The 25,709-nt window shown below is 40.9% G+C and overlaps 4 protein-coding genes across 4 annotated transcripts; 2 read left to right on the plus strand and 2 right to left on the minus strand.

Annotated features, from left to right (window-relative positions):
- Positions 1 to 187: 187 nt before the first annotated feature.
- slc24a1 (solute carrier family 24 member 1) lies at positions 188 to 7,638 on the minus strand. Its single transcript, XM_071896509.2, has 9 exons — positions 6,595 to 7,638; positions 5,364 to 5,423; positions 4,951 to 5,059; positions 3,436 to 3,516; positions 2,118 to 2,272; positions 1,642 to 1,941; positions 1,459 to 1,548; positions 843 to 1,009; positions 188 to 437 (listed from the first exon to the last, which is right to left on the minus strand). The coding sequence occupies exons 1-9, from the start codon at positions 7,636 to 7,638 to the stop codon at positions 188 to 190; spliced, it is 2,256 nt and encodes a 751-aa protein (XP_071752610.2).
- Positions 7,639 to 8,835: 1,197 nt separating this feature from the next.
- On the plus strand, positions 8,836 to 13,873 carry ints14 (integrator complex subunit 14). The gene is made up of 12 exons (XM_071896492.2): positions 8,836 to 8,872; positions 9,333 to 9,619; positions 9,777 to 9,884; positions 10,052 to 10,207; positions 10,692 to 10,810; positions 11,410 to 11,552; positions 11,640 to 11,732; positions 11,882 to 12,026; positions 12,182 to 12,315; positions 12,769 to 12,887; positions 13,046 to 13,111; positions 13,221 to 13,873. The coding sequence occupies exons 2-12, from the start codon at positions 9,398 to 9,400 to the stop codon at positions 13,452 to 13,454; spliced, it is 1,539 nt and encodes a 512-aa protein (XP_071752593.1). The 5' UTR covers positions 8,836 to 8,872; positions 9,333 to 9,397; the 3' UTR covers positions 13,455 to 13,873.
- On the minus strand, positions 13,823 to 18,936 carry hacd3 (3-hydroxyacyl-CoA dehydratase 3). The gene is made up of 11 exons (XM_071896493.1): positions 18,729 to 18,936; positions 17,932 to 17,974; positions 17,739 to 17,812; positions 17,480 to 17,644; positions 16,900 to 16,945; positions 15,972 to 16,082; positions 15,728 to 15,855; positions 15,461 to 15,573; positions 15,135 to 15,241; positions 14,914 to 15,045; positions 13,823 to 14,830 (listed from the first exon to the last, which is right to left on the minus strand). Exons 1-11 carry the CDS (start codon positions 18,804 to 18,806, stop codon positions 14,754 to 14,756), a joined length of 1,074 nt encoding a protein of 357 aa, XP_071752594.1. The 5' UTR covers positions 18,807 to 18,936; the 3' UTR covers positions 13,823 to 14,753.
- Positions 18,937 to 19,067: 131 nt separating this feature from the next.
- ppcdc (phosphopantothenoylcysteine decarboxylase) lies at positions 19,068 to 25,709 on the plus strand. The gene is made up of 5 exons (XM_071896497.2): positions 19,068 to 19,242; positions 21,297 to 21,392; positions 21,511 to 21,639; positions 22,063 to 22,231; positions 24,290 to 25,709. Exons 1-5 carry the CDS (start codon positions 19,099 to 19,101, stop codon positions 24,376 to 24,378), a joined length of 627 nt encoding a protein of 208 aa, XP_071752598.2. The 5' UTR covers positions 19,068 to 19,098; the 3' UTR covers positions 24,379 to 25,709.

A 25,709-nucleotide genomic window follows, 5' to 3' on the forward strand; every position in this document is an offset into this window, starting at 1 on the left:
CTGGCAAACCAACGTCACTGTCAGCAATACAGAGCAACTACTGTAGCTTTCTGTAGCTTTCTGCACGGTTTCTACAGACAGCCAGACCCGTTCCCACAAGATCCACACGCATGTTGGTTAGCAGAGCAGCTGCAGATTCACAAGTGGAGGGAACACCTGGTGCAAGCGAAGGCCCTCGTTCACACTTTCAGATGGAAACGGGGCAGATGATGATGCGATCCTCAAGCATCACGCTAAGTACCAGGAAGATGAAGTAGAGCAGGAACATAGTGGCACCCAGCAGCTTATTCATCTTCCACTTGCAGGTGGCAATGGAGATGATGACAAAGAGGAGCATGAGGAAGAGCAGCACGATGGCACAGAAGAGCCCGTTGCTGCTGACCTGCACCGGAGCCAAACCATGCGAGACCGAGTACAGGAGCCAAGGGATCGGGAGACTTTTGAAAGAACGGGACAGAACAAGGGGCAGAAAGGGATACACAGAGAAAGAGAGAGACAGAAAAAGAAATCCATAAACTGTATATATATATATATATATATCAGTGGTTTTTTTTCACCTGTGACTAGGGATAAAAAAATTCGATACATGATATGGGGTTCATGATTCGATACAACCACAATACAATGTAATAAATGAAAGTTCAGTGACAATTAAGCTTGTGAAATTGTGATTGGCAAACCATCTAATTTGTGATTACTACCACAGAGTAAAATATAACTAACACTGCGATTCATTTTGCTGCCCCTCGATACGTATTGTCACATTTCTGCGTTGCGATCTCTTTGAATTTCGATGTATCGTCCCATCCCCACCCGTGACATGCGATGCTAAAGGAGCTCACCCCATAGTGATGTCAAAGATGTTACTGCCCACAGAGCTGGACACAGCCATGTCCCCCAGGCCTTTACGTGCCACAATCACACTGGTAATGAGGTCGGGGATGGAGGTTCCTGCAGCCAGGATGGTCAGGCCCATAATCTCCTCCGAGATGCCAATGGTCTCACCCACCTAGGAGGGAAAACTAGTGTTAGAGAGAGAGAATGCTGGCTACAGAAACAGAAAATTACTCACACACTTTTTGAGTTCTGTGAGTGATTCAATACACACTCTCAACCTGACCTCAATACACATTCACTCATTCAGGGAGATTTTCAACAGAATGCAAGCATATTGTGATACCTGACACAAACTACACTGTTTACACCAGACATTTTGGGAGCCATTTTCAAAATAACATAGCATTTATGTGCTTATGTATGAGTGCACATAAATGCTATGTTTATACCAATCTTTGTGGGAGCTATTTTCAAAAGAACACAGTTTATCCTGCCTGTGTGCACAATCATAGGGAAACAAGGCAGAACTCTGTGAGGAGCATTCCATATATCACCTCTCAATATCACATCTCATCTCTCAGTTTCACTAACACACACAGACACACACACACACACACTAACCTGATGGGCCCACCACACCATGAGGTAGGAGAAGACAGCAATCCACAGAATAGAGCCCAGGAAAGTCATCACAAAGAATTTTTTGGAGGTCTGTAGGGACAAAAGAATATAAAAGCACCAAAAACACAGTGTTGAGACCTTTAAGATACCGGTTCAGTTCTCAGAGATGCGTCTGGGACTTACGGGGTTGCGAACATCTGGAACTGTGAGCCACAGAGGGAAGACTATGGGCAGCAGGAAGAGGTAGGTGGCTTGTTTACGTCGTGTGTCAGGCCACTCTAAAGACAGAGGCTCGTCATTTTCTTCTTGCTCTTCTTCCTCTGCTTCCTTCTCCTCCTCCTTCTCCTCCTCCTCCTCCTCCTCCTCCTCCTCATCATCGTCTTCGTCTTCACTGTCCTCATCACTGTCCTCGTCACCGTCATCGTCATCGCTGCCAGAGTCTCCTGAGCCTCCTGCCCCCTCCTCTCCTGCCGGAACGTCCTCCTAGCAACAGGCATGTGGAGGGTCGGGGAAAGACATCACGATGGAAAACAGTAGAAGCAAAACAGAGATAGAAGCAAAGGCCAAAGAGGTGAGCAGATGACAATAGGAGGTTCGTTTTAGTGCTGCCACACATTTGTTTTTTGCCTACAGTTGTATAACTACACATTGAGTCTTACATAGACAGGTATCATAGATTCACTTCTGTCCTTTTTGAGAACCACCAGGACACAGTAGTTGGCGAGTACCTTCTTGTCTTCTGGCTCTTCCTCCTTCTCTGTTTCCTTCGCTGGGGAGGGCTCCGGCTCTTTGGGCTGCTCAGGTTTTTTTTCGTCTAGGAAGAAAATCAGGAAAATTGTGTGTAGCCTATATCCCCCATGTCTTATCCAGTCAAGTATCTGCAAGAATTCCCATGTCAATTTCAAGGGTGGAAGTAACTAATTACATTTACTCACATTACTGTAATTGTAAGTTTTATTTAAGTATGTTTTTACTGAAGTATTGTACTTAGCTATGTAATTAGCTACATTTTAAATCACATCTTTTATAGAGTACAGATTTTGTGGCTCTCTCTCTGGACAATCCTAAAGTAGCCAATTGTGGAGCCATTCACAGTGAGAAGAGTAATCTGGCTTTAATTTGTTTTTGCACTTTATTTGGTAATTTCTAATTTTGTCCAATTAAAAGAATCTAGTTTGAACTCTGTCCTTTTAGAATTGCATGGAAAAGATCACACTCTAACACTGCTCTCTTTTCTAAGACGTAACTCAGTAACCTTTACTCTGAATACATTTTAAATGGGCTACTTTTTACTTCTACTTAAGTAGATTTTTACACCAGTACTTTTACTTCTACTTAAGTACAATATCAGCAAAGTAACAAAACTTCTACTTCAGTAGGACATTCTAGTACTCTTTCCACCACTTTCTTATAAATTGACTCAATTTATAAGACCTCAGAGCAGCGGAGGACATGCATCACAGAGGCCTGTTCATCCTTCTATACCCACAGTGTCTATTAGACCCCATGTCTCATTTTCAGTTCACATGGTTGAGTGCAACGGCTGCATGATCTAATGTGAGACTTTGCTCTGCAGCCTAGGCAGAGAGTGGAGCAGTGCAATGTGAGAAGCATTATTCAGAGGACAACAGTGTAGACTACTGGCAGAAAGGACTCCTGCAACACCTGCCATGCAGTATTCACCACAATGCATATACAGTTTGGTTTGCATGTCTGTGGCCATTTAGACAAATATGAGAGAAGATTAGGCAGCATATTCAAAGCTGTATGTCATACTATAGTTCTCTGTTAAGACTGCACACTTCTGAATGATCTTTATATCCCAGAAAATGTCAGCAAAGAAACAATTAATATCTAGATTTGTGTCTTTTTGATGGGGGTCTGGATCTGATGTGATGGCTGATGAGCATTGATTTAAAACAACAGCAGATTGTAAAACCTCAGGCAAAGGCACCTGATCACATCCTTCCATTTTACCTTCAGTTTTGGCTTGAGGTTTGCTCTCTGTATTCCCACTGGCCACACTGTTCAGAGTCTCAGCCTTCTCCTTAAATTTCCCTGCACACAAACGAACAAGCAAAAACAAGACAGAAATTCTGTCATCAATTACTTGATCACGTGAATGCAATACTTCTACAGTGATAAGGAGGACAAAGAATAAATCACATCTAAACAAATGATGGCAACATAATGTCTGTAATACAGCGTCAAAAACAGCAGCAGCATAATCATTACTGCAACACAGAATGGAAATGTCATGAAAGAAAGAATGAATTTATCACCAGAATAAGACAAACTGCACAGCAGAGCACAAAAACATCTCTTGACAGGATCCAATCTTTCACTGAACTGCCATTATGTGTATTCCCACTTAAAACCATTTCTAATGGACAGATGGATCGTGAAAAATGCAGGGATTTACTGTTTCCTTTTGAAGCAATGTCTCAGCTTAAATACACCTGTCTCAAACAAGCATAAGTTATAGTAGCGACAGATGTGGATAACCCAAACACACTGGAAGGACTAAGACAGACATTTAGCAAGTGTACATCTTGATATCACATTCAAGGCCTTTCTAATTTTCTTTTTATAGTCCTCATCATATCAGAGAGTAATGCCATTATGTGCTATAATGAGATAATCCTTGTGTCTTTTAATTTGACAGTCAATCATTATTGTAAAAGCCAAGTCACAGATGTTTATCATCGTGGCCCATATGACCAGCGGTCTCCGCGGGCTCGGATGAATGATTGCCGTTCTGAAATAAAAGGGAGTGGGTTGAAACAGGGGCCGCTGGCTTTGATCCAGATTTTATAGGCTCAATCAAAAGCTGATTATTGTGCTGGAGTAGTGTATTGCTGCCTGGAGGCCTGACAGACACGCAAAGTAGGCCCCAGGGCCACAGGGCCAGAGACAGAGACACACTAGGTCAGTGTACTGCTTGAAACCACCAGAAAAGAGAAAAAGTGAACCTTCCTCTGTGGGATGACCCAGTACAATCACCAGAAAAGAATACACTGTAAAGCCGACCTCCCTAAACATGTTCTGTTGGACAAAGACTCTGAGAAAACACTAGCTGCAGTCCAACACCACATTATTCAGATGGCTAACACTGCATCATTATTAACAGATTAGATTACTTCATCGTTGTGTGCTAATGATCCAAGAGAATGAAAACATTTCTAACTTGTGACACAATAGAAAATGCTTAATTTTTTTGAATTGTGTTTAAAGAAGCTTTGTGTTGACTTAAAAAACATAGCCACAGCTCATTGTATCCCAGGAACCTTTTCATTTTCCAGTGTATAAATGGATCCCTCCATAGACCGAGGTAGGTATTTATCTGCTTAGTATCAATCTGGACTTAGTGCTGCCTTCATTTGGAACGCTTTGCTAATCCATTTTACCAAGAGAGGGACATGTTCACTAGACACTCACTATTACAGGAGTTTTCATGGCACACAGAAAATGAAAATGGTAAAATGCACTCACCATCTCCGAGAGGGTCTAATGTGTGGATCATGAGCTGGAAGATGGTGTTTCTCATGGTGCTGTTGTGTAGAGAAGCTGAACTCCCCCCTCGCTGAAGAGACGGCTTCAGCTGGGGAAAGAGATGGCGAGGGTCACAGTAGCTCCAATAACAGACAGGGGCACATCACTCTGGGACAAATTAGGCTTGCATGTATTTTCCTTTAGAAGTGCAGTAACATGTGGCAGGACTTTTGCTGAAGGGAGACTGTTTAACATAATTTTACAGGGGAATGGGACTGGAGAAAGGTAAATATCATGTAAAATAACATATAGGTAAATAAATAGTCAAAAATAGACAATGTGACAATGTCCAGTGTCAGGATGTATGTTTGTACATTTTTTGTTGATTGGTTGGTTGATTGTTTGACTTTTACCTTTAACCGATTCTTGTTGTCCGGACTTGGAGGGACATTGTCTTCAACTTCTTCATTTGCCTGTGTGCAACAATTTTTCCAGTGATAATTATTCAGTGGTAAAGACAGACCAAGGTACTTTCATTTTGGTGCAGTTTATATGTTAGTCTCTATGGGCTTATGCATCACTATGACATATTTTATACTCTTGGGGTTTCTTTTGTATTGCGTGTCAGTAAAAGAGATGCAGTCACATGACATTTACTGGGTTAGAATCTGGTGAAAACTATCCTTCACCCTATTAAAACTAAACAAGAACACTATAATGTGATTGTGTATGATGTGCAATAGTATTTACACTGGATGAAATAATCAAGTTTGCTCCTTGGGAACCACTCCAGCAGTATATCCAGCTCAACAAAAAACCCTGAGCATGCATGAATAGGTTTACTTACTTTGTATAAATTAAGCCTCAATCACACTTACCGGGGTTAAACACGCTATATGTTGATGCTACAGTTTGTACAGCGCTGTCGCGCCTCAAAGGATTAGGGTTTGCTGTGGCTGATCAGCTTTGGTTCTCCAAGGCCTAGGCAAGTATCATTCCACTCTTTTGCCATGATTTGCACATAAACCCCACAGGTGGGAGCAGAGATGTCAGATTAGTAACGTGACATCCTGCCTCAGTAAAAACCCACACTGCTTTGGGTTTGTGCTGAGCATGAAGGAATGAGACAAAATGATTAATGAGTGAACAGATTTTTTCTTGAATATACATCTGCTTGGCATATGGAGTGCCATACTGTGTGACTGTGTTACACTCATGTTAACATGAGCTCGGTTGTCTCAACAGAAGAAAAGCCACCTGTGGATAATTTGTGAAGTATCACAGATTCTGCTTATTTTAACTCATCAAGAGTTATACAAATACCTCTTCAAATTACTGCATGTGTTGCTGTTAGAACCTTTAAGACTGTTTTCTCAACGGCATGCCAATGCTATAACATGTAAGTATGCTAATTATATCTATCTTTAGGCGACTTTAGTCTGATGGCCTGCAAACTGTTTGCTTGATGGTGACTGCTCTTGGGAAAATAATGTCTCCGACAGAAGGTTTTCTCCACACTTTAGAAAACATTGGGCAGTATAAAAAATTCTAATAATAAAGAGTCTTTATACCAAGGAGTGAAAAGCTTTAAATCCTTTTGACTTTAGATGAGGGCCATGTTTACTCATAGGGAATAGGACATACCTTTTCAGGTTCCTCCACAGTAATAACTTTGACAATGTTCTTGTGTTTGTAGAGTTGGGTCTTGAAGGCCCGCTCTAGTTGCACATTGAACTTCATGAAAATCACATACACAGTGTATCCGGCCACCAGCATGACGCTCTCCCACCACATGATGACATTGTCCAAGAAGAAGATGATGAGTAAGATGAGGTCAAAGATGTAGAAGGACACGTCTCTGAAAAGTGGCCACCAGGTCAAATGGAGCATCTCCCGAGAAAACAAAGCACACATCCCAATCACAAACAAAATGTTGAAAACCGCCGAGCCCACTATGGTGCCAATACCCACATTGCTGTGAGCAATAAAAACCCCAATCAAGGAGGTGAAGAGCTCAGGGGCGGAGCCTCCGGCGGCCATGAAGGTGGCCCCGGCCACATCGTCAGATATAGCCAACTTGTCTGTGATGACCCCCAGGGCAGGAACAAAGAACTCATCACACACAATTGCAAGCGACACAAACATGTACAACATCCCAAAAATGTGAAGGACCACCCAGCCTCTTCTGCGGTCTTCGATAGAGAAGATATCCCGGGGGTATTCACCCTTCATATGAGGAGCTTCACCAGGGAAGAAAATAGTGGTGTTTTGTATTGGAGGGAGCGGAGGTGGGGTGGGGGTCTCCTGTGGGGGCTCAGGGGCCACATAGATGCAGTGCACAATAGTCCGGTTTGTAGCTTGTGATAGCGGGGGTTCAGTGGTGGGGGATGTTTTAAAATCTAAAGTTGTGTCCGCGTGATGTGTGGTGTGCAGCCGTGGCGTGGTTTGATCTGTGAGCTCTAACTCGTGTGTTGCAGTGATGGGCTCCTCCAGGCCCTGAGTCTCCACCGCTGCCTCCTCCACCCCCTCCGTCGACCCCTCTGCTGAATCCTCTCCGATCTGAGGCATCGACAAAGGCTCGGACAGTCTGGCACTGATGGTCAGCTGGTAGACAGTACAAAGGAAAACCCCAGAGAGAAGAAACAGAACCCGGCTCAGCTGCAGGCGCTTCCTTCGTGTGCAATACATTTTCCCTCCAAAAGCAACAGCGGTATTGGCTATGGAGAATCAGGCTGCATAAATGGGCAGGGGTCAAGGGCAAGTCCAGCTCTCTCCCCAGAAGACCATGGGGTGACAGACTTCAAGACTCCAGCGGTGAGATTCATGTCATGTCATGTCATGTCGTTGGAAAGCCCAGCCTGTTGTAAAAGAAATAAAACAATGACTTACAAGCAGCAGGTGGCATACCAGTAATGGATGAACAAGAGCATTTTAATTATTCAGACAATGCACTTTTAGACATAATTGTCTGTCATAGCATTGTTGAATAGAAAAAAACTGTTACAGCTACACTCTTGGTAGGTTGTTGTGGTTTTCTAGGAAACAAAATTAACAACCTGAGTGACAGAAAAAGACCTAAAACACCTAAAAAAACCACAAACTATTATCAACAACAGGCACAGAGAAACAAAAACCGCATAATAAATCAAATAAGTATAAAATGACAGGTGGTAATGAGCTAGGATATTGTGTTCCTTAATTACACCAAAGAGAACAAACAAAACAATGGATTTCTAAAAACCCAAAGTAATTACAGGCGCAGGCTTACCTTAGTCCGAAGGTTTTGTAATATCAGGGATGCAAAAATGTCCAATAATAGATTCCCACAGCTGGGTACGCTGGCACAAACAAAAGTCCAAACTGTTGCCAATGGCCAGAGGGTTATGTAGGACGCAGGACAAGTCTTTACCATCAGCATAATACCTAATACCTGAAGTCTTCTAAGAGGATTATGCTCATTGTCTCACTCTCACTTTAACTTGAGCCTACCCGAGTAATATTTCATTTAATGCTAAATAAAAGTGGTGCTTTAGCTTAAATGCTATTAGGTTACATAACTGTAGCCTACGTTAAAATCCTTTTATGAAGCGTAAGACTGATACTTGAAAATAATAATGTGTTGATAATGAAACAACGATGACATAATAATTGGATCTGGAAGGGCAAATTCAAGGTTTAATTTCCCTATATCCGAACTATAGTTTAAATTTTACAATGTGCATAGGTCTGTGGCATTAATATTTAAATTATAACATTCATGACATTTCTCACTGAAGTTCTATCATGTTTTTTTCACCACAAAAATATGAAATTTCTCGGGACTGTCAGCTAGGAACTAATTAATCTAGGGAACTCTGTTCTCGCCCGGACGGAAGTAGTGGTGCACAACACAAATCCTGGATGGCGATTGAAACATTAATAGGCACGTATGATTTTTTTTGCATACTGAGCATTTAACTAGTTGCAGTTTAACTTGTGTTGAGTACGTTTTACTTGCATTCATTCAATAGTAACGAAAATGTTTAATCAGTCGGGGCTTTTTAACGTTACACCATGCTAACTTTAGTTAGCCGGGCTGGCTAGCAGTTAGTAGCTTAGTGCTTTGCTCTTAGCTTTCAGTTGTCGTTTTTTGTCATAAACTAACCTTGATGTAGCTCTTACACCTGCAGTTCTGTCGTTGTTTCTTTGTGTTGGGGATAACATTAACGGAGCTATAACAACGTCAACAACTAAGTCACTTATAATCTTTTTATAATCTTTTTTACATTGCCCTCTATGGACTCATGAGTGATGGAAGCTGTTTAACATTGCCCCATCATGGAGTGAAACAGTTGTGTTGTGGGTGTTACAGCAATGTCTAATTGTTTTTTTTTTCTATTCAGTGGGAGTACGTTGGAGGTTCATCTAAGTCCAGTGTGGTTTTAGGAAGTACCTGTCGGAGCGAGCCATGCCTACCGTGGTGTTAATGGACGTGTCTCTGTCCATGACACGACCAGTGTCTCTGGACGGCAGCGAGGAGTTCCAGAGGAAGAACTTGGCTGTTCATGGACTCACTATGTTGTTTGAACACATGGCTGCAAACTACCGCTTGGAGTTCACATCCCTGGTGGCCTTTTCCTCCCTCTGGGAGCTCTTGGTGCCTTTCACCAGAGATTACAACACATTACAGGTACAACATGCCTGATATGATGCTCATATTCTTCGCTTTGGACTTGTCATTGTTGACAGTGAAGCATGTTTCCCTCTCTGGTCTGTGTCAGAGTGTGAGCTTAGAGGAGAGTTGTGGATTGTTTGTTTAAATTGTGTTTCTTCCTTTTCCTGTGCAGGAGGCTCTAAGCAACCTGGAGGACTACGACAAAACCTGTGTTGAATCAGCTCTTAATGGAGTTAGCAACATAGTGCAGCAGGAGTGGGGCAGCTCCTGTCCCTGCCAGGTTTGTCAAGTCCTTCCACTTTAAACAATGTCATTGCAGGTGTAATGTGATTATTGGTCAACAAAAGGCGATGTGTGTTCAAAATATTTTTTTCATGGTGATTTCAGCTTCTTGTATTTGTTGTTATATTGGGTTGTATTTATGTACTTCATCATTTTGTCCTACAGGTGGTGCTGGTGACAGATGGGTCTCTTGGTATTGGGAAGGGTTCCCTGCGTCATTCCCTCCACACACTGAAGCAACGTGGGGATGACAAGAAGTTCCCGCTCCCTTTCCCTTTTCCAGCCAAACTGTTCATCTTGTGTGTAGCCAATCCAGAGGAGGTACTGAATCACACAGCTTTTATTTGTCTTATCGCTTCCAAATCTCCCACCAGCTCAAGTTATCCTGAACAGCTTCAAGATGTTGCTGCAATTCATTTGTATTTACTTACATCTTGAGTCTGAACCTTGGAGGAAATCTTGACCACAAAGCACGTGGCAAGAAGTGGCTGGGATCTAGTGCGATGGCTTCCTCTAGGATCATATGCAAAACAGATATATGTCAAGGGTGTGATTTAGTTATTGCAATAGTAAATGCTACATGCATCCTAACAAATTGCATTCATCAAGAACAATATTTCCCAAAGAGGCCTTGTTTTATTATAATGAATGATTTTCTCTAATGTGCACTGTAACTTGTAGGTCAGCGGAGTCACTCTTCCATCTGATCTGAAATTGCAGCCTCTTGTGATTGGGTCATTGCAGTAGTCAGTATAGTTAATATGTTAGCTGTAACAAGGATACCCTCTCTCTTTTATAACTGCAGTTACAGATGACTGATGCCATGGACAACTTGGAGGAGCTGCTTCATCTCAGCGGAGGGGAGGGACAGATCTTCACTATGGAGGGACCGCTGTGCCTGAAGAGTGTACAGGCCATGTTTGGGTATGACTGTGTTGAAGATGTATGTCAGTACCTTCTCTTTGCCTTAACTGAAGATAACACTAACGCTCTAGTTTTGTGGTTCTAAGATGGTTTTGTATCAGGTGCAGTTTTTGACTCTGTTAAGGTATTAAATAGCAAAAACCACCTAAGAAAAAGGCAAATCCAGATAAGACTGTTTAATATGATTTATTTTTGCCACTTTTAAGTGAAAATAAAAATCTGTGAAATTGTCCTCATAGACTTGAAAGCAATTCATAAAAATGTTAAAAGCTGAGGTTATGGACATAGCCCACAGTTGAATTTTTGTTAGTGACATTCCTACCACTCCTAGTAAGCCCAGCAAAAAAAACATGGTTACGGCATCACTAGGCTAAAATAAGTGAAGCAATGGACAAGTGTCACTTGTAGAAGTGCTGGTGACATCAAACGAAAAATAAGTGAATCATTCCAACAGTTCCAATAAATATATGGATACTACAGGTGCGCAAATGTCCTGAAAGCAGACCAAGTCAGTTTAGGCACTGTTGCCTATTACAGAGACAGAAGTCTGTAGATTTCTTTTTGAGAAACACTGCTTTAACTGGTCTGTGTGTCTCCAGGAGGCTGATTGACCAGGCATACTCTCCCTTCCATGCCGTCCTGCACTGTGGGAACCTGTCCTCGGACGTTCAGGTCTTCCCTCGGCCGGAGCCTGTGGTGGTGGATGAAGAGGTGGAGCCCATGCCCAGAATAGTCAGCACAGGTAGCCAGCTGGCTTCGAAAGCATTGCATGTTTAACAGAATAAACAACTTTTTTTTTGTTAAATATTCACTCTATTATGTGTTTCAGATTTGGAGATTGTGGGCTTCATTGAGATTGGTGACATTTCCAGTCCTCCTGTCATATCCAGACACCTAGTGCTGCCCATTGCTGTAAACAAAGGTTTGTGTTGAATAGTTTTACTGTGTTTTATAGAAATATTATACATCAATACACAAATCAACTGAGCAATGTGCCATGGTGTCAAATTTACAAACAGGAGTATGTGATAAGTTAGTGCTCTAATGCATTTTATCTGTGCTTCGTTGCAGAGGTGGATGAAGTTGGCACAGGAGCCACAGATGAGCTTGAGGAGGAAGCCTCAGCCAGTCAAATGGCAGGAAAGAGTCCAAATTTCTGTGTCCTTTTGCATGGCAGTCTGAAAGTGGAGGGCATGGTGGCACTGGTGCAGCTGGGGTGAGATGCTACACGGCTTTTTACCTTTAACACATTTGAAATACTTAGGCTCAGAATTTAGAGCGTTTAGATGTTAAGACGATTGTATTAGAGTAAAATGCGCTGATGCATTTTGTCATGAATGAATGACCTTAACCTATTATGTCTTTTCCCAGGCCAGACTGGTACGGCATGCTGTACTCCCAAGCAGACAGCAAGAAGAAATCCAATCTGATGATGTCTCTGTTTGAGCCTGGTCCAGAGCCTCTGCCTTGGCTGGGCAAAGTCTCACATTTGGGACCGATCTCAGGTAACCTCCACCCCCCACTGTGCATGCCAGGGTGTCAGGTTCTCTGCAGACACAATTGGAACAAGGAAATAGTGAGCTCTGTGGATATTTGTAACAAACCCCCTACAGTGCTCTGACTGTTAAACTAACAATAAATGGTACTGTCATCAGTTTGGCCACTTTACCCACTGCTCTCAAAGCATCACTGTTCATAAACCCTCGGCCAGCATGCTTATTTATTAATATAGTTTAATATTGTTGTTATGCAGACATTATTGTGAAACTGTCCTGTTTTATGTAACCGATGACACACTAACCCCTGTGAAGGTAGATGACTATTCATTCTTACGAGATCAAAGGCCTCTCTGTATGTGTACATAATCAAGTAGTTAATAATTTACACACACTCCCTTTTACAAAGCTTGTCTGCTTTGGCCATCATTCTGATTTTGCATAACGTTACTCTTATTTCAGAGGCTGCTGAAAACCCCTATGGAGAGGATGATAGTAAAAGTCCTTTCCCTGTGCAGCCCCAGATCAAGCGAAGCTATGCCCAGAATGTCACTGTGTGGATTAAGGCCAGTGGGCTGCAGGTACAAAACTGTCTGAAAATCACTATTAGGATCTATTATTGTTTGTGAGATTATTTCTCAGTTTAGGAACGTGAAAATGTGAGCACTGAATAAAAGCATTTTTGATATGGGTCATTTTTGGTTTTGGTGACTTTAATATGCATGTTATCATCCCACAGACTGATGTGCAGAAGATCCTGAGGAATGCGAGGAAACTGCCTGATAAGACTCAAACCTTCTATAAGGTAAATATCACTCCAAATGAATTAAGCTTGGGGTTTATTTAAGAAAACAAAGTTGTTGAACTAGTTGTTTAATTTATTTCAAGTGCTGTTTTCTGTTTGAATCTGCCAGGAGCTGAACCGCCTGCGGAAGGCTGCCTTGGCTTTCGGGTTCTGGGAGCTGCTGAAGGGAGTGGCCGACCTGCTGGAGAGAGAGTGCACCTTGCTCCCAGACTCGGCCCACCCAGATGCTGCCTTTCAGCTGTCCCACGCTGCACAGCAGCTCAAACTGGCTAGCACCGGCGACTCCCAGTATGCTGCGTTTGATCACAACATTGCTCCCATGCACACCGACTTCTCAAGCTGAGCCACAGCTGAAGAATGGACTAAAGTACAGCAATCTGTGTGGACTCGCTGCTAGATTGCCCCCTCAAAGGTGTCAAAGGTGAACAAGGCTGTGTGTGTGTGTGTGTCGCCCACGTGCAGCTACACCGTCATGAAGGCAGCAGCCGTTGTATGCTGAAGGTTATTTAAAGAAGTCATCAAAAGGGCCAGTGCTTACAGAACTAATAAGTGTTTCAAATGACTCACAGACTGATCAGTCCTCAGTGATGCTGCCTAAGCAGAGCAAAACCTGCTTAGTGGCAGAGGGTCCACGTTTTGTTAAATGCTGGTGTGTACATATTTTTTTTATATCAGTGTTCCTAAATAGAATCTTTTTCACAAATTGACAAGTTGAAATTTCATTTTTATTCAGTGTCAAACCACTGCCACTTTTACAGGAAGGTTGGGGATTGACTGGTAATGTTGGTATTCAAAATACAGGTGACTGTCAAAATAAAGGAACACCAGAGTAAATAAGGGATACAAATTGTATTTAAAGCAAGTTGGATAAATTGTCCTACATTATAGGGGAAGTTGAGTGCCATAAAGCCAGTCTGAGTGATCACTTTCAAGTTATGGTGAAGCATTTCTATGCTGACTGGATTGGCCTCTTATAGGACGACACTGCCCCGATTCGTTAGTGGTCCATGAATGGTTTAATGAACATGAAACTAATGTAGACGATGTGCCGTCCCAGTGGAAGTAAACATCTGGAGTGGCGCCCAAAACACTTTTTGTTGATGTTTTCTTTATTCCAGCAGTCACCTGTATCATTTTCCCTGAGATTTGTGTGACATTTCACAAATCTGGAACAATAAGAAATAAGAAAATTTCACAGAATATTGTTGCTTGCTTCATTCTTACACCAATCAATACATCAAATAATACTAACAGGTTTTCTTCCTCGATGCTTGTTGAAATCCATTCGGCAAATGATGCTACAATATAAAAAAAATCAACCAACAAGGTTAAAAGAAAAAGAAACAAAATTATAAGCTTTATCAAATTTTATGGCTTACAACTGTTTTCTAATCTACAGTATATGAACCCAAAGATTAGAGAAATCTGGCAGCAGATCACTTGCATTGTTTATGTAGGATGTTCACAACGACGAGTCATTTTAATGAGCGGACAGGCTGTGGAAAAGAAAAAGGACTTCTTCATAATTAGACCTAGAACTCATTTGAGTGGAGCATGGCAGATGAGGATACTTTCATTTTATTCACAATCCCAGCAGTAAGCAGGCAGCAGAGGTGTTGAGGAGTTTTGTTGATGTTGAGTCTCAGTTTGCTTTCCTCTTCTTGGTACGGAAACGCCTCTTCCTTTGCTTGTAGAGATGGCGGAAGTTGATACATAGTCCTGAAAAAAGACAACGCTGCCATTAGAACGTAGCACTTGTTGAGAAACTTATATGCTCGCAGTTTGTGTGTGTGGAGACTCACCCAGAAACATGAGAACGAGATATATGTACAGGACATGAGAGAAGCTGATGGAGGTGCCAATGGCTTTAGGCAGAGGAATGCTGAAGAGTTTAGTCTTATCAAAGATGGCGATGGATTGTATCACTGCAACAGCTGTACGGGATCGGGAGACAAGGGGGAGGATTTTAAATACCGGTATTTGTAAAATTATCTTTCGCGCAGAGGAGCAAACGTAAGCTCACCTTCAGCTAAAACGCCTAGCGGGTACAGCGGGATCCAGATCGTGTACCTCAGCCAAGTGAGGGTTTTCCACTCCGTATCAAAACAGCCCAGCATGTAAAATGGATACCTGACGGAAACAATAGAATCTCAGAGAAGAGCCACACTCTGTAAACACAATAGCCTCACATTCACACTGTTGTTGATTCCACTGTTAGGAGCTGTTGGCAACAAACCATTTAAAGGCAACTGGATACAAAACAAGACTACAATTCAGCAAGAGAACTTTAAGTTCGTTAGTCCAACTCAAGTGTTCACCATGAGCAATGGCATGCAGATGCATACTCACCTAAAAATCTCAATGGCGCTCCACAGATAGAAAACGAAGAACACGACTGGCTTGTTGTGCATTTCCTCCAAGCTACCAAAAATGATGAAGAGGATAAAATTCCTTCCAACCACCTGGAGATAAAGGATCACAAGTCACAGTAACACCTAGATGTAATGAATTAGTAATTATGCTAGACATTTATTGGCAGTACATGGGTGATAAGGATAGTAGGTGTTCAACGCAGGTGTGACCGCATATGACAAGACTCAAATGAACATCCAGTACCTGTATAAGAGTTGGAACAACGCCTGTCCTGACGACTCCAAACGCAGCGTTGAGGACCTCAACTGCTGCCAATATCTGGCAGAAGAACATAACGTCCGATATGGTGTGAAATGTGTCATAGAGAGAATCTGAAATGAGAGAAGTGCTGTGTTTGATGGGTCTTCAGAAGTTTTTGCTATACTAAATGAAATCCATGAAAGAAAAATGTATTGAATACAAAACATGCAGTGCGATGCCTCCCCACCTTGGCCAAAGATAAAGAGCCGCACGGTCATGTTGGCAAAGATCCAGGAGAAGCCGAGGAACTGGACCAGGTTATAGGTGAACAAAAACACACTCTTCAGACTGATGAACCCTGGAAAGAGGCCATTTAAAAGAGAAACACAAATTGCTTGAACAAACACGACACAAGTTAGTCCACTGCAAAAATTTCCAATTTAAGTGTTATCATCTCGAATTAAGAATACACCATTTTTTGGCAAATAAACTAAGAACAAGTTACTGTCCTACAACAAAAATATTTGGTCACAGTTTCACCTGTGTGTTGAGGATTTATATAGTTCACTAAAATGCATGCCAATACTTTTACCTCATTAGGTACAGTATGTTTAGTAGACAGTACAAGCTAGTTTAGCATCATCAAATAACCAGTATATAGTGAAACTTTTATTAATCTTCTCATCACACAAAAATAGGTTGATTAAACGGCTTATTTGCCAATCAGTGTATTTCTTTCATACCAGACAGCCAAAAAATCTTTTCATATTTTTGACTAAAGAATTAGGTCAGTGCCATTATCTTCCTTCACTGGCAGGTTCTGTCACTAGCATCAAGAAATCTTGGGGCGGCGGTATCTTAGAGGTTAGAGAAGCAAGTTTGTGACCAGAAGTTTAGTTTGAATTTCCAGACCAGCTGAGAAAAATGTGGGTGGGTAAAGTAAATGAAAAGCTGCTATCGAGCTGCTGAAAGAGAGCCAACATGCTCAGCTGATTTTCCCTAGATAAATAAAGGGTTAAAAATAAACACTGCCTTCACTGCTTTGAAGAATTCTTGGAAACCATATCTCAGTTTTTGAAATTTCTGGAATTTCCCCTCAAGCATGTCACATTTTCTTCAAGTGAGCTGAATAACTGGCTGGAACCGCTTGATAAAATGTCATCATTTGTACTCACGATCCTCTTGACTCCTTGAAGCCTTCAGCCTGTTCTTTCTCTCCTCCTTTGAGAAGAAAAAAGACAACATTTATACAGGTTCTGCATCTGCGTGGCATCTCTTGATTAGTATATTCTTTCAATCTCTCAGCACCTTCTATTCAAACTTTTTTTTAACTATCTTAGTTTCAACTCTGTCTTGTATTGACATTGTAAATGGACCCCAGGAGGACTAGTCTGTCGCTTGTGCATCAACTAACTAATGTTTCACTTTCATTGGCCATTTCTATTTTGAACAAGCATACTTACATATGAATTCATAAAGTTTCCTTCGACATTAGCGTTCTTTTTAAAAGACTCAATATGAATAATTGCAAACAAGCAAAATTACCTCTTAATAACAAAGAGCACAGAAAAATACTCATTGTGTATGTGTGTTAGAAGTATAACTTTTTGGATAAGGTTTATATAATAAAAGTGAGTGGCAGTAATACAGATACCCGGGGCAGCAAAACTGGTTAAGTGTTCTTGAAGTCACACAAAGGTGTAAATAGCTAAAAAGTGAAAATGTTGCACTGAGGTGAAACGGCTTTCATCTCACCTTTTCACGAATCTCCATCTCAGCATCTGACTCGTCCAGCCAGCGGTCGAAGTCAGGAGCCAGGAAGACTGGCTTGCGCTCCTGTAAGGTCAGTCTGTCCCACCAGCCGCGCTGCTCTTTCCTCACTGTGATATTCACCTGCCGCTGAGTGGACTTATGGCTCACCTGGGCACACAGGTTCATCAACAACATGAGGGTGACAAACAGGAACAGTATGTCTGTTCTCAACTTGACAAACCAATTAAAGACAGCTACATACCTGTGGCTTCACCGGCAAATGAAACTCCAGATTGAACGCATATTCATTTTCTCCTTTTGCACCACGGCCCTGGGCTGCAAACAGACAAAAATACAAACGTTCATGAATCATTAGCTTCATTCTTTTAAATTCCCTTTTTTCCTCAGAGTCAAATGTGCATCAGTACAAGTACCACAGAAATACTGGATCTCACCTCTAAAGTGAAGGACGTTTTCATGTACACTGACATCAATATTCTGCAAGAGGAAGCAGATAGACAGATTAGTTGAATTTCCTCCTATAGAATAAAAACTGATGTAGTGGCCTAGTTCCTGTCCACATTACCATCAAACAAGGACTGAAAAAATATAACCCAAAACACTAATAGTTATGAACACTTTAACAACATTAAAGTTAGAATGAGCATCATCCAAACGACAAAAAATTCTTGCCAGTGTATTACCAATCAGAATAATTATCTATAGTCAGTCCGCCTAGTCCGGGAAGTGGACCGTTTCACACAATCCCCGCCCACATTTAGATCTAGTCCCTGTCACTGTGAAAGTAAAACTTGGTGAAGAAGACCCCAGATGCGTTTAAGTGCTTTGTGCTGGACAGCATATCACATTATTTCATTTCAATAATGCATAACTAACTGACTGATCCCATGTGACAGTAAGACGATACTCATCAGCATAGAAATGCCTAACTGAATATTGGATTAGTGGGTTCAAACCTAAGAGGTAGTGGTATGGTAGGCCTTGGCTCTAGGCTCTAGAACAGCCATCACCAGAGATTATAAAAAATTAAAAAAAAAGTATCTGCTACCACTTTGTAGGATCTATACCGCCAATATGCAAATTGTGCAGTCACGTGGTATTTCCAAAAACCTAAAGCCCTTGCACCATTTAATACCCACTCGAATACTTTAAATTGGGTAAATACTACCCTACGCAATTTTATAATGAAAGGTGGGCGCAGACATTGTGAACAACAGACTATTTAGCTCACCTGTGCGTCTATCAGCTCCACTCGCAGGTAAATGTCTTCATGGCGTTGAGCCCAGTACACGAGCGGTGTGAGCGTCATATTGTGGCGTTTAATGCAGCTTGATTTCAGATTAATAGTTGGAGTCGAGAATGAATGAAGTCCCCAAATTACATGCTAGCCGGTCAGGAGGCTACAATGGATAGCCAGAATATACTGCGAACGCGCTCGCTCGCCATCTGTCAGTGCAACAACGTGCTCGTGCATGAGACAGAGCAGTTGGTCCCCTCCTCTCTGATTGGCTGGCCGTCAGTGTTTACGGAAGCGGTGAAGGGGAAATAATTTGCGGAAGCACATACGGATATATTCCTGTGGTTGTTGGTGATGTGCTAACATGCAGACAGACTGTCGTGTTGCTTGTCCAAAATTTGATTTGCTGAATTCTTGTGGCACATTTCGTGTCCTTGTTGGCGTGACAGGAAGCGTCGCAGCGCTGAAGCTGCCTCTTTTGGTCTCCCAACTTCTTGAACTACCCGGGGTGAGCTGCTCTCCTCTGTAGCAGCGGTCCTCACACCCGGTCCTCGGGTCCAGAGTATTGATACTACTAGTAGTGCTACTTCCAGGCAGTTAACCTGTCGTCCTAGGTGTAAATCACTCCCTGGTTTGACAGCTAGACTGAAAACTACCTGACAGAACAGAAAACCAGCAGTACTCTGGCAGGTCCGGATTTGAGGACCATTGCTCTATAGAGATGTTATTATTTTTTACAATCAGCATTTAACTAACGTTACATGTGTCTCTTGCCATTATAGTCAGTTACATATTACTCTACTGATAGACCACGTATAATCTAACCGCTAGATGGAGATGTTGCGGTTTTTAAGCAGCAATACATAAAACAACAACAACAATAATTATTATACTAACTACTTTTATATAGTAGTTTTCTTATCAAAAATTACACAGTGCAGTAGAATTAAATGGGCAAAACAATCATACTAACAAAATGATCAAGTATAGGCTAATAAAGGGAGGACTGGTAGTGCTGGTTCTATTAACGCCTCTTCAGCAGAACAGAATTAGCACAAGATGTATATGAATGTAAAATTAACACAGCAATACAACTTTACAATAAATAATAACACTACAGGCGTGAAAGTCTATGCAACAGTTTTGGCAAACCCTTAAGTAGGCTATCAATTTGAAGCCAAAAAAGAAGTAAAAAAAAAAAAAAAAGAGTCATTTGGAGGCCCAAGGTGACAAGACAACTTTAGATTTATCATCATTAAGGTGGAAAATGTTTTATGACATCTAACATAAGGCAAGAGTATCAAGACTACTTGTATCACTGAATTTTACAGGGAAATACAGTTGAGCTTTATCAGCATAGCAATTACAATTAATATATTTTTAAAATTGTATTTATTATTATTATATTATATAGGATCCCCATTTGCTGACATCTTAGCGACTCATAGTCAGAGACTGCTGACACCTCACCTCATATATAGAAATATTTTGTCAATGAATTATGTGACCAAGTGAGAGTATATTAATGAACAGTGGTGGAAAGAGCACTTGAATGTCCTACTCAAGTAGAAGTACTGTTACTTTGCTGATATTGTACTTAAGTAGAATTAAAAGTACTAGTGTTGAAATTCTACTTAAGTAAAAGTAAAAAGCAGCTAATTTAAAATGTATTCAGAGTAGAGTTTTATTATTATTATATTTTTAGATGTTATTTTTTCCCATGCGATTCTAAAAGGCAGAGAGGACAAAGTTCAAACTTCAAACAAGATTATTTACAAAATAAAGTGCACAAAAAAAGCAAAGCCTGATTACTCTTCTCTTCTTTGTTGACTGACGTTTCACTGCCAATGGCTCCACATTTGGCCAATTTACAATTGTGCTAATGGAAAGCCTACAAAAATATACTCTGTAATGGATGTGATTTAAAATGTAGCTAAGTACAATACTTCAGTAAAATATATACTTACTGACTTTAACAAATACTCAAAAGAGTACAAGTAGCCTACACAAAAAAAGCTACTCAGTTACAGTAACATGAGTAAATGTAATTAGTTACTTCCACCCTTGTAAATGAATAACCATGTAGGACCTGTGATGAAACCTTGAGGTACTGCACAGCTAAATTTGGCTGAGCATGATACACAACTGCTGCAGGCAACAGAGAACTGTCTTTCTGGTAGATAAGATATGAACCAAATTAAAAGTAGTTGTAATCCCCTCAAAATCTCTAAGACGATAAACTGATATCATGACCAACATCATGTTGTGATGAGCAGTGTCCTAGGCAGCAGAAAGGTCAAGCAAAAATAGAACTGAACATTCACCCGTATCTACTACCATCTGCTAGTATCTGTCCTACTCTCTTGTAGCCCTAAGACAGTCTTTCCTGTTTCCTGTGAGGGCGGAAAAAAAAATCAGATATACTAGACTTCTACCCTGGCCATAAGCAGTTTGTTGGCTGAAAGAGATCTCTAGCTCTGATACCATCTTTCATATTCAACCACCAAAATGTGCTAAAAAAATGTGTTAAAAATCCCGTGACTGTCTCCCCTTGTGCTCTAGGTGGATGTCAGAGTCGTCACCACTGAGCATGCCAAGCACTTCTATAACCCTGCTGAGGTTGCGGTGAAAATCTATAATGACAAGGATGAGTGGGAGGTAATGATGCACTTCTCAAATGTCTTAATAGGCCATTGTTAATGGAGAGTCTAAGGTATCCTGCATTCCAGCAAGGAAGTGACTGTCTCATTGGTTGTTTGTCTGGTCTCTGTTGTAGCTGTGGACGCAGCGCTCTGACCCGGTGCTGCACATTGAGCTGCGGCGCTGGGCAGACCTGTTCGTCATCGCCCCGTTAGATGCCAACACTCTTGGAAAGATTTCTAATGGCATTTGTGACAATCTGCTGGTGAGAGCATACAATTATTAGGTTGGATGTGAATAGTCAGATTTCCCACAAATTATAATTTTATACATGTATATAATAATTGTCTTTGCTCATTCTATGTTGTCAGTGTGTATTTGTGTTCATGGACCCCAGGAAGGCTAGCAACCACATAGGTGGAAGCTAATCGTAATCCAAATAAACAATAAATAATAAATTGTTATATTACACATGGATCATTTCTTATCTGAATTCTCAGGTATGAGACGTAGGAAATCACACACTGATAAAAAAACATTTCAGACCTAAACCGTCATCAATCCATATGCACCTGAAGTACAAAAACATATATGAGGACTTATTAGAGCGCAGACTTTTTTCCTATTTGTCTATTTAACTGAATTCTCAAAAATGATTCCCAGGTTGATTATTATTTGTCATTGGCAGACATGTGTGGTACGAGCCTGGGATACCAGTCGGCCTCTCCTCTTCTGCCCTGCCATGAACACAGCCATGTGGCAGCACCCCATCACCGCCCGGCAGGTGGCCAGCCTCAAAGAGTTTGGATATGTGGAGATCCCCTGCATTGCCAAGAAGCTCGTGTGTGGAGATGAAGGTGCGTATTGATACCAGACAAGCCAAGATTCATTCACCCCCTTAAACTGCCAATAAGTCAGTTTTCCTTTTATTTTCCCCCATATTTTATTACATTGATTTCACACAGGAATGTGAACTATCACAATAGTTATGTATTTATTTCATCTGGACATGTCTAAAAGAAGCAGCATCTTTTATGTGTAATGTAAAAAAAAACTTGAATAATCATTCTATAGTAACATAATTTGCAGGGTGGCTTAAAAATCTGTACCGGCTCTTATCTATAAAAAAAACAAAGGCCACTTTACTAATTAGTGTCTTGATAGATAAGTTGAAAGAAAAAGATTTACAGGGTTAATCATTATTTTAAAATGCTAATAAATAAATGCCTAACATTATTATTATTCATTTATTTATTTATTTATTTTTTTCACTTAAAGAATTTTTGCCTTGTGAAATGCTGAACAACACCCATTTTAGGAAAAGTCAAAAGTCTGTAGCCAGTGGGTTTTATCATAATAAAGTAAAATATATTTGAAAACACAAAAAGTAAGAAATGACCTGTTGGCAGCTGTAGTGTTAAGAGTTCATTAATTGAACTTGATTTTAGATGAACAAATTCATACTTTCAATGATGGTCTCACAAGACACAAAAAGCCTCTTTAAAGGCAGTAATTGGCATTAAAATAAATTAAATAAAAAGAAGAAGAGCTAAAACAGACACAACTGAGAGAAAGACAATGACACAACACAGAATAGATGAGGTGACAAATAGAACAACAGATGGTATAAGAAGAGAGTGGACAGGCAGCATGTAGCACCACAGTGCATATGATATAACATTAATGGTCTAATGGCAGGTTATAAATAGCGTAGCAGTCATCAAACTGGTAAAACAAGCAATATGACATTGGCAAACATCATATGACAACAAGCCACACAGATAACAAGGACACATTAGAGCACAGAGACTTAAGTAATGATTTTAGTTTAGCGGTAGTTGTTGTGTGGTAAGAAAATAGGTTTCAGAGATAATCAGGCGTCAGGCGTAATGAGAGAATGTAATGAGAGTCCTTGAAGGCAGATTTTGAGATAAAACCAACCCGTTCCACTGTCTTTTCTAGGCCATTCTAGTTGCCGGTAGCAGCAAAGTGAAATAAGGTTTGGCCAAGAATTACAGTAGCTTTAGGGCCTTTTTTCTTTTGACATCCATCTATAGGACAGGATTGGCTGATCAAGCACTCTGAGTAACGTTAGGGTTAAGTAAGGAGAAGACAGACCAAGTGGAGTTTTGAAAAGTCCTGAAAAACAAGTGAATTTTATTGGCTGGTAAGCAGAAGACAAATTGCAGGGGAGAATACAATCCTTCGCAAGCTCAAGGTAACAGTCGGAGCTACATTACAAAAATACTGGACACCAAGTTCATTTGTGCTTCTGCATGAGGGGGAAAAAAGTCTGACATTTTTCAGTGGCTCTTCAAAGATGTCAGCAGGCTGTGCATTCTTTTATTTTCTAACTCTAAGATAATATTACAAGATGATACCCAGCAGCTGTAAACATGTATCTTCAGAAACCTGATGAGTCGTCTCAGCGCACGTGAACTCATCGTATATTCAGTTCGCTCCCAAGGTAATAAATATGTGATGCAGATTGTCTATTCCATACCCCAAAGTAATTATTTGTATTAATAACAGGCTAGGCACCTTGTGTGTGTGACACTTTAATAAACTAACCAATCAAAATCAATAATGTATCAAAAATGGAATAAAATAGAAATTATAGGTAATATATGAATTAAAAATAAAAATATAGGAATTCCTAATTATAAAACCTATATGATAAATATGATTCTATGCAATGCTATGGACAATACTCATATGCAATGCATCCTAATCAATCAACACAGTGATTTCTGATCAGATCAGTGTAGTGTGGTTAGCATCAAGCCATTCACCTCAGCTGCTGAGTCACTGTAACCAAGCACCAGGAGGCTGATTCTGCAAATCAATGTTTATAGGCCATTGATTGATACTTTATGTCTCCCTGTACAGACGGTGTTTGTGTTTATCTGTTGCAGGTAAAGGGGCGATGGCAGAGGTATCAACTATCGTTAATGTTGTCAAACAGCATCTCCAGAAACCTGATGAGTCGTCTCAGCACACGTGATCGTCTCATCGTATATTCAGTCCGTCCCAAAGAGCAATAGGTAATAAAATATGTGACAAAGATTGTTTATTCCGTGCCTTGAAGCAATTATTTGTGTTAATTATGTATCAAAAATGTGACTGAAACAGCTGTTGAAAGAAGTCGGCCCGTTGTTCTGTCCCAAATATATATATATTTTTTCTGGTTTAGTCATCTATATCTATTTATCCCCAACTCGCACTGACATGAGTGATGGCTTGTCCAACCCCGGAGAGAGTTTCCCATCGATTTAAGCCCCTCCCCCTTTCATGATTGGCTGTATTGATCCTGAAGTCGCATTGAGATTTGTGATCGTCTATATCTGTTGATCCCAAAGTCGCATTTACATGATTGACAGCTCGTCGGACTCAGGAGAGCAATCCCAAAGCTGCATTGAGATGAGTGATGGCTCGTTGGACTTGAGAGAGTGTCACATCGATTGGTGATGTCATTTAAGCCCCTCCCCCTTTGCTGATTGGCTGTTTTTTGATCAACTATATCTATTAATCCCGAAGCTACACTGACATGAGTGATACCTCATCGCACTCAGAGAAGAGTTTCGATTACACTATCGATTAGTGATGTAATTTAAGCCCCTCCCTCTTCCTCAATTGCCTATTTTTTCATCGTCCGTTGGTCCGTCCCAGAAATTAGAACGAAATTTGTGATGCTTTTCATCATCTATATCTATTGATCCGATCAGTCACACTGATCTAAGTGAAGACTCAGGAGATAGTTTTGTATCAATTGATGTTATTTAAGCCCCACCCCCTTTCATGATTGGCTGTTGATTGACATGGGATGTTTTTGATCATCTATTGTTTATGGAACTACATTGGGATGTATGATGGCTCATTGGACTCAAGAGAGAGTTTCCTATTGGTTGGTGATGTCATATAATGATGATGTTGGTGACCCCCCCTTTACTGATTGGCTGTTTTTTGATCATCTATGTGGAAGAAAATTCAACATATGTATTAACAGCTGAACTGGGGTCACCTCAGGGAATGTAAGGTTTCATGATGTATGGTCATCTCACTGTAACCCTTGTGCCATAACTTACTATGCCAGAGGTCTTGTTGTCAGAGTGGCTCCTGGATGTCTCCGAGATGTCCATGGAAGCTCTAACTTAAGACATAACGAGTTGCTTCTACTCTACTTTGGTGACCTGTTCTAATGTCAGCACATTCTGTACGTCCTTGGAAGATACATAAAGGACTGGTTCAATCTCTTTCTCTTTGAAGAAGTGTATGTAGCCTGCTGTGTGCATCTCTTCCTCTCATGAGACTCCTTTTAATAAATATATATTCAAG

Source organism: Centroberyx gerrardi, chromosome 4 (assembly GCF_048128805.1).
Source record: "Centroberyx gerrardi isolate f3 chromosome 4, fCenGer3.hap1.cur.20231027, whole genome shotgun sequence".
Taxonomy (NCBI): Eukaryota; Metazoa; Chordata; class Actinopteri; order Beryciformes; family Berycidae; genus Centroberyx; species Centroberyx gerrardi.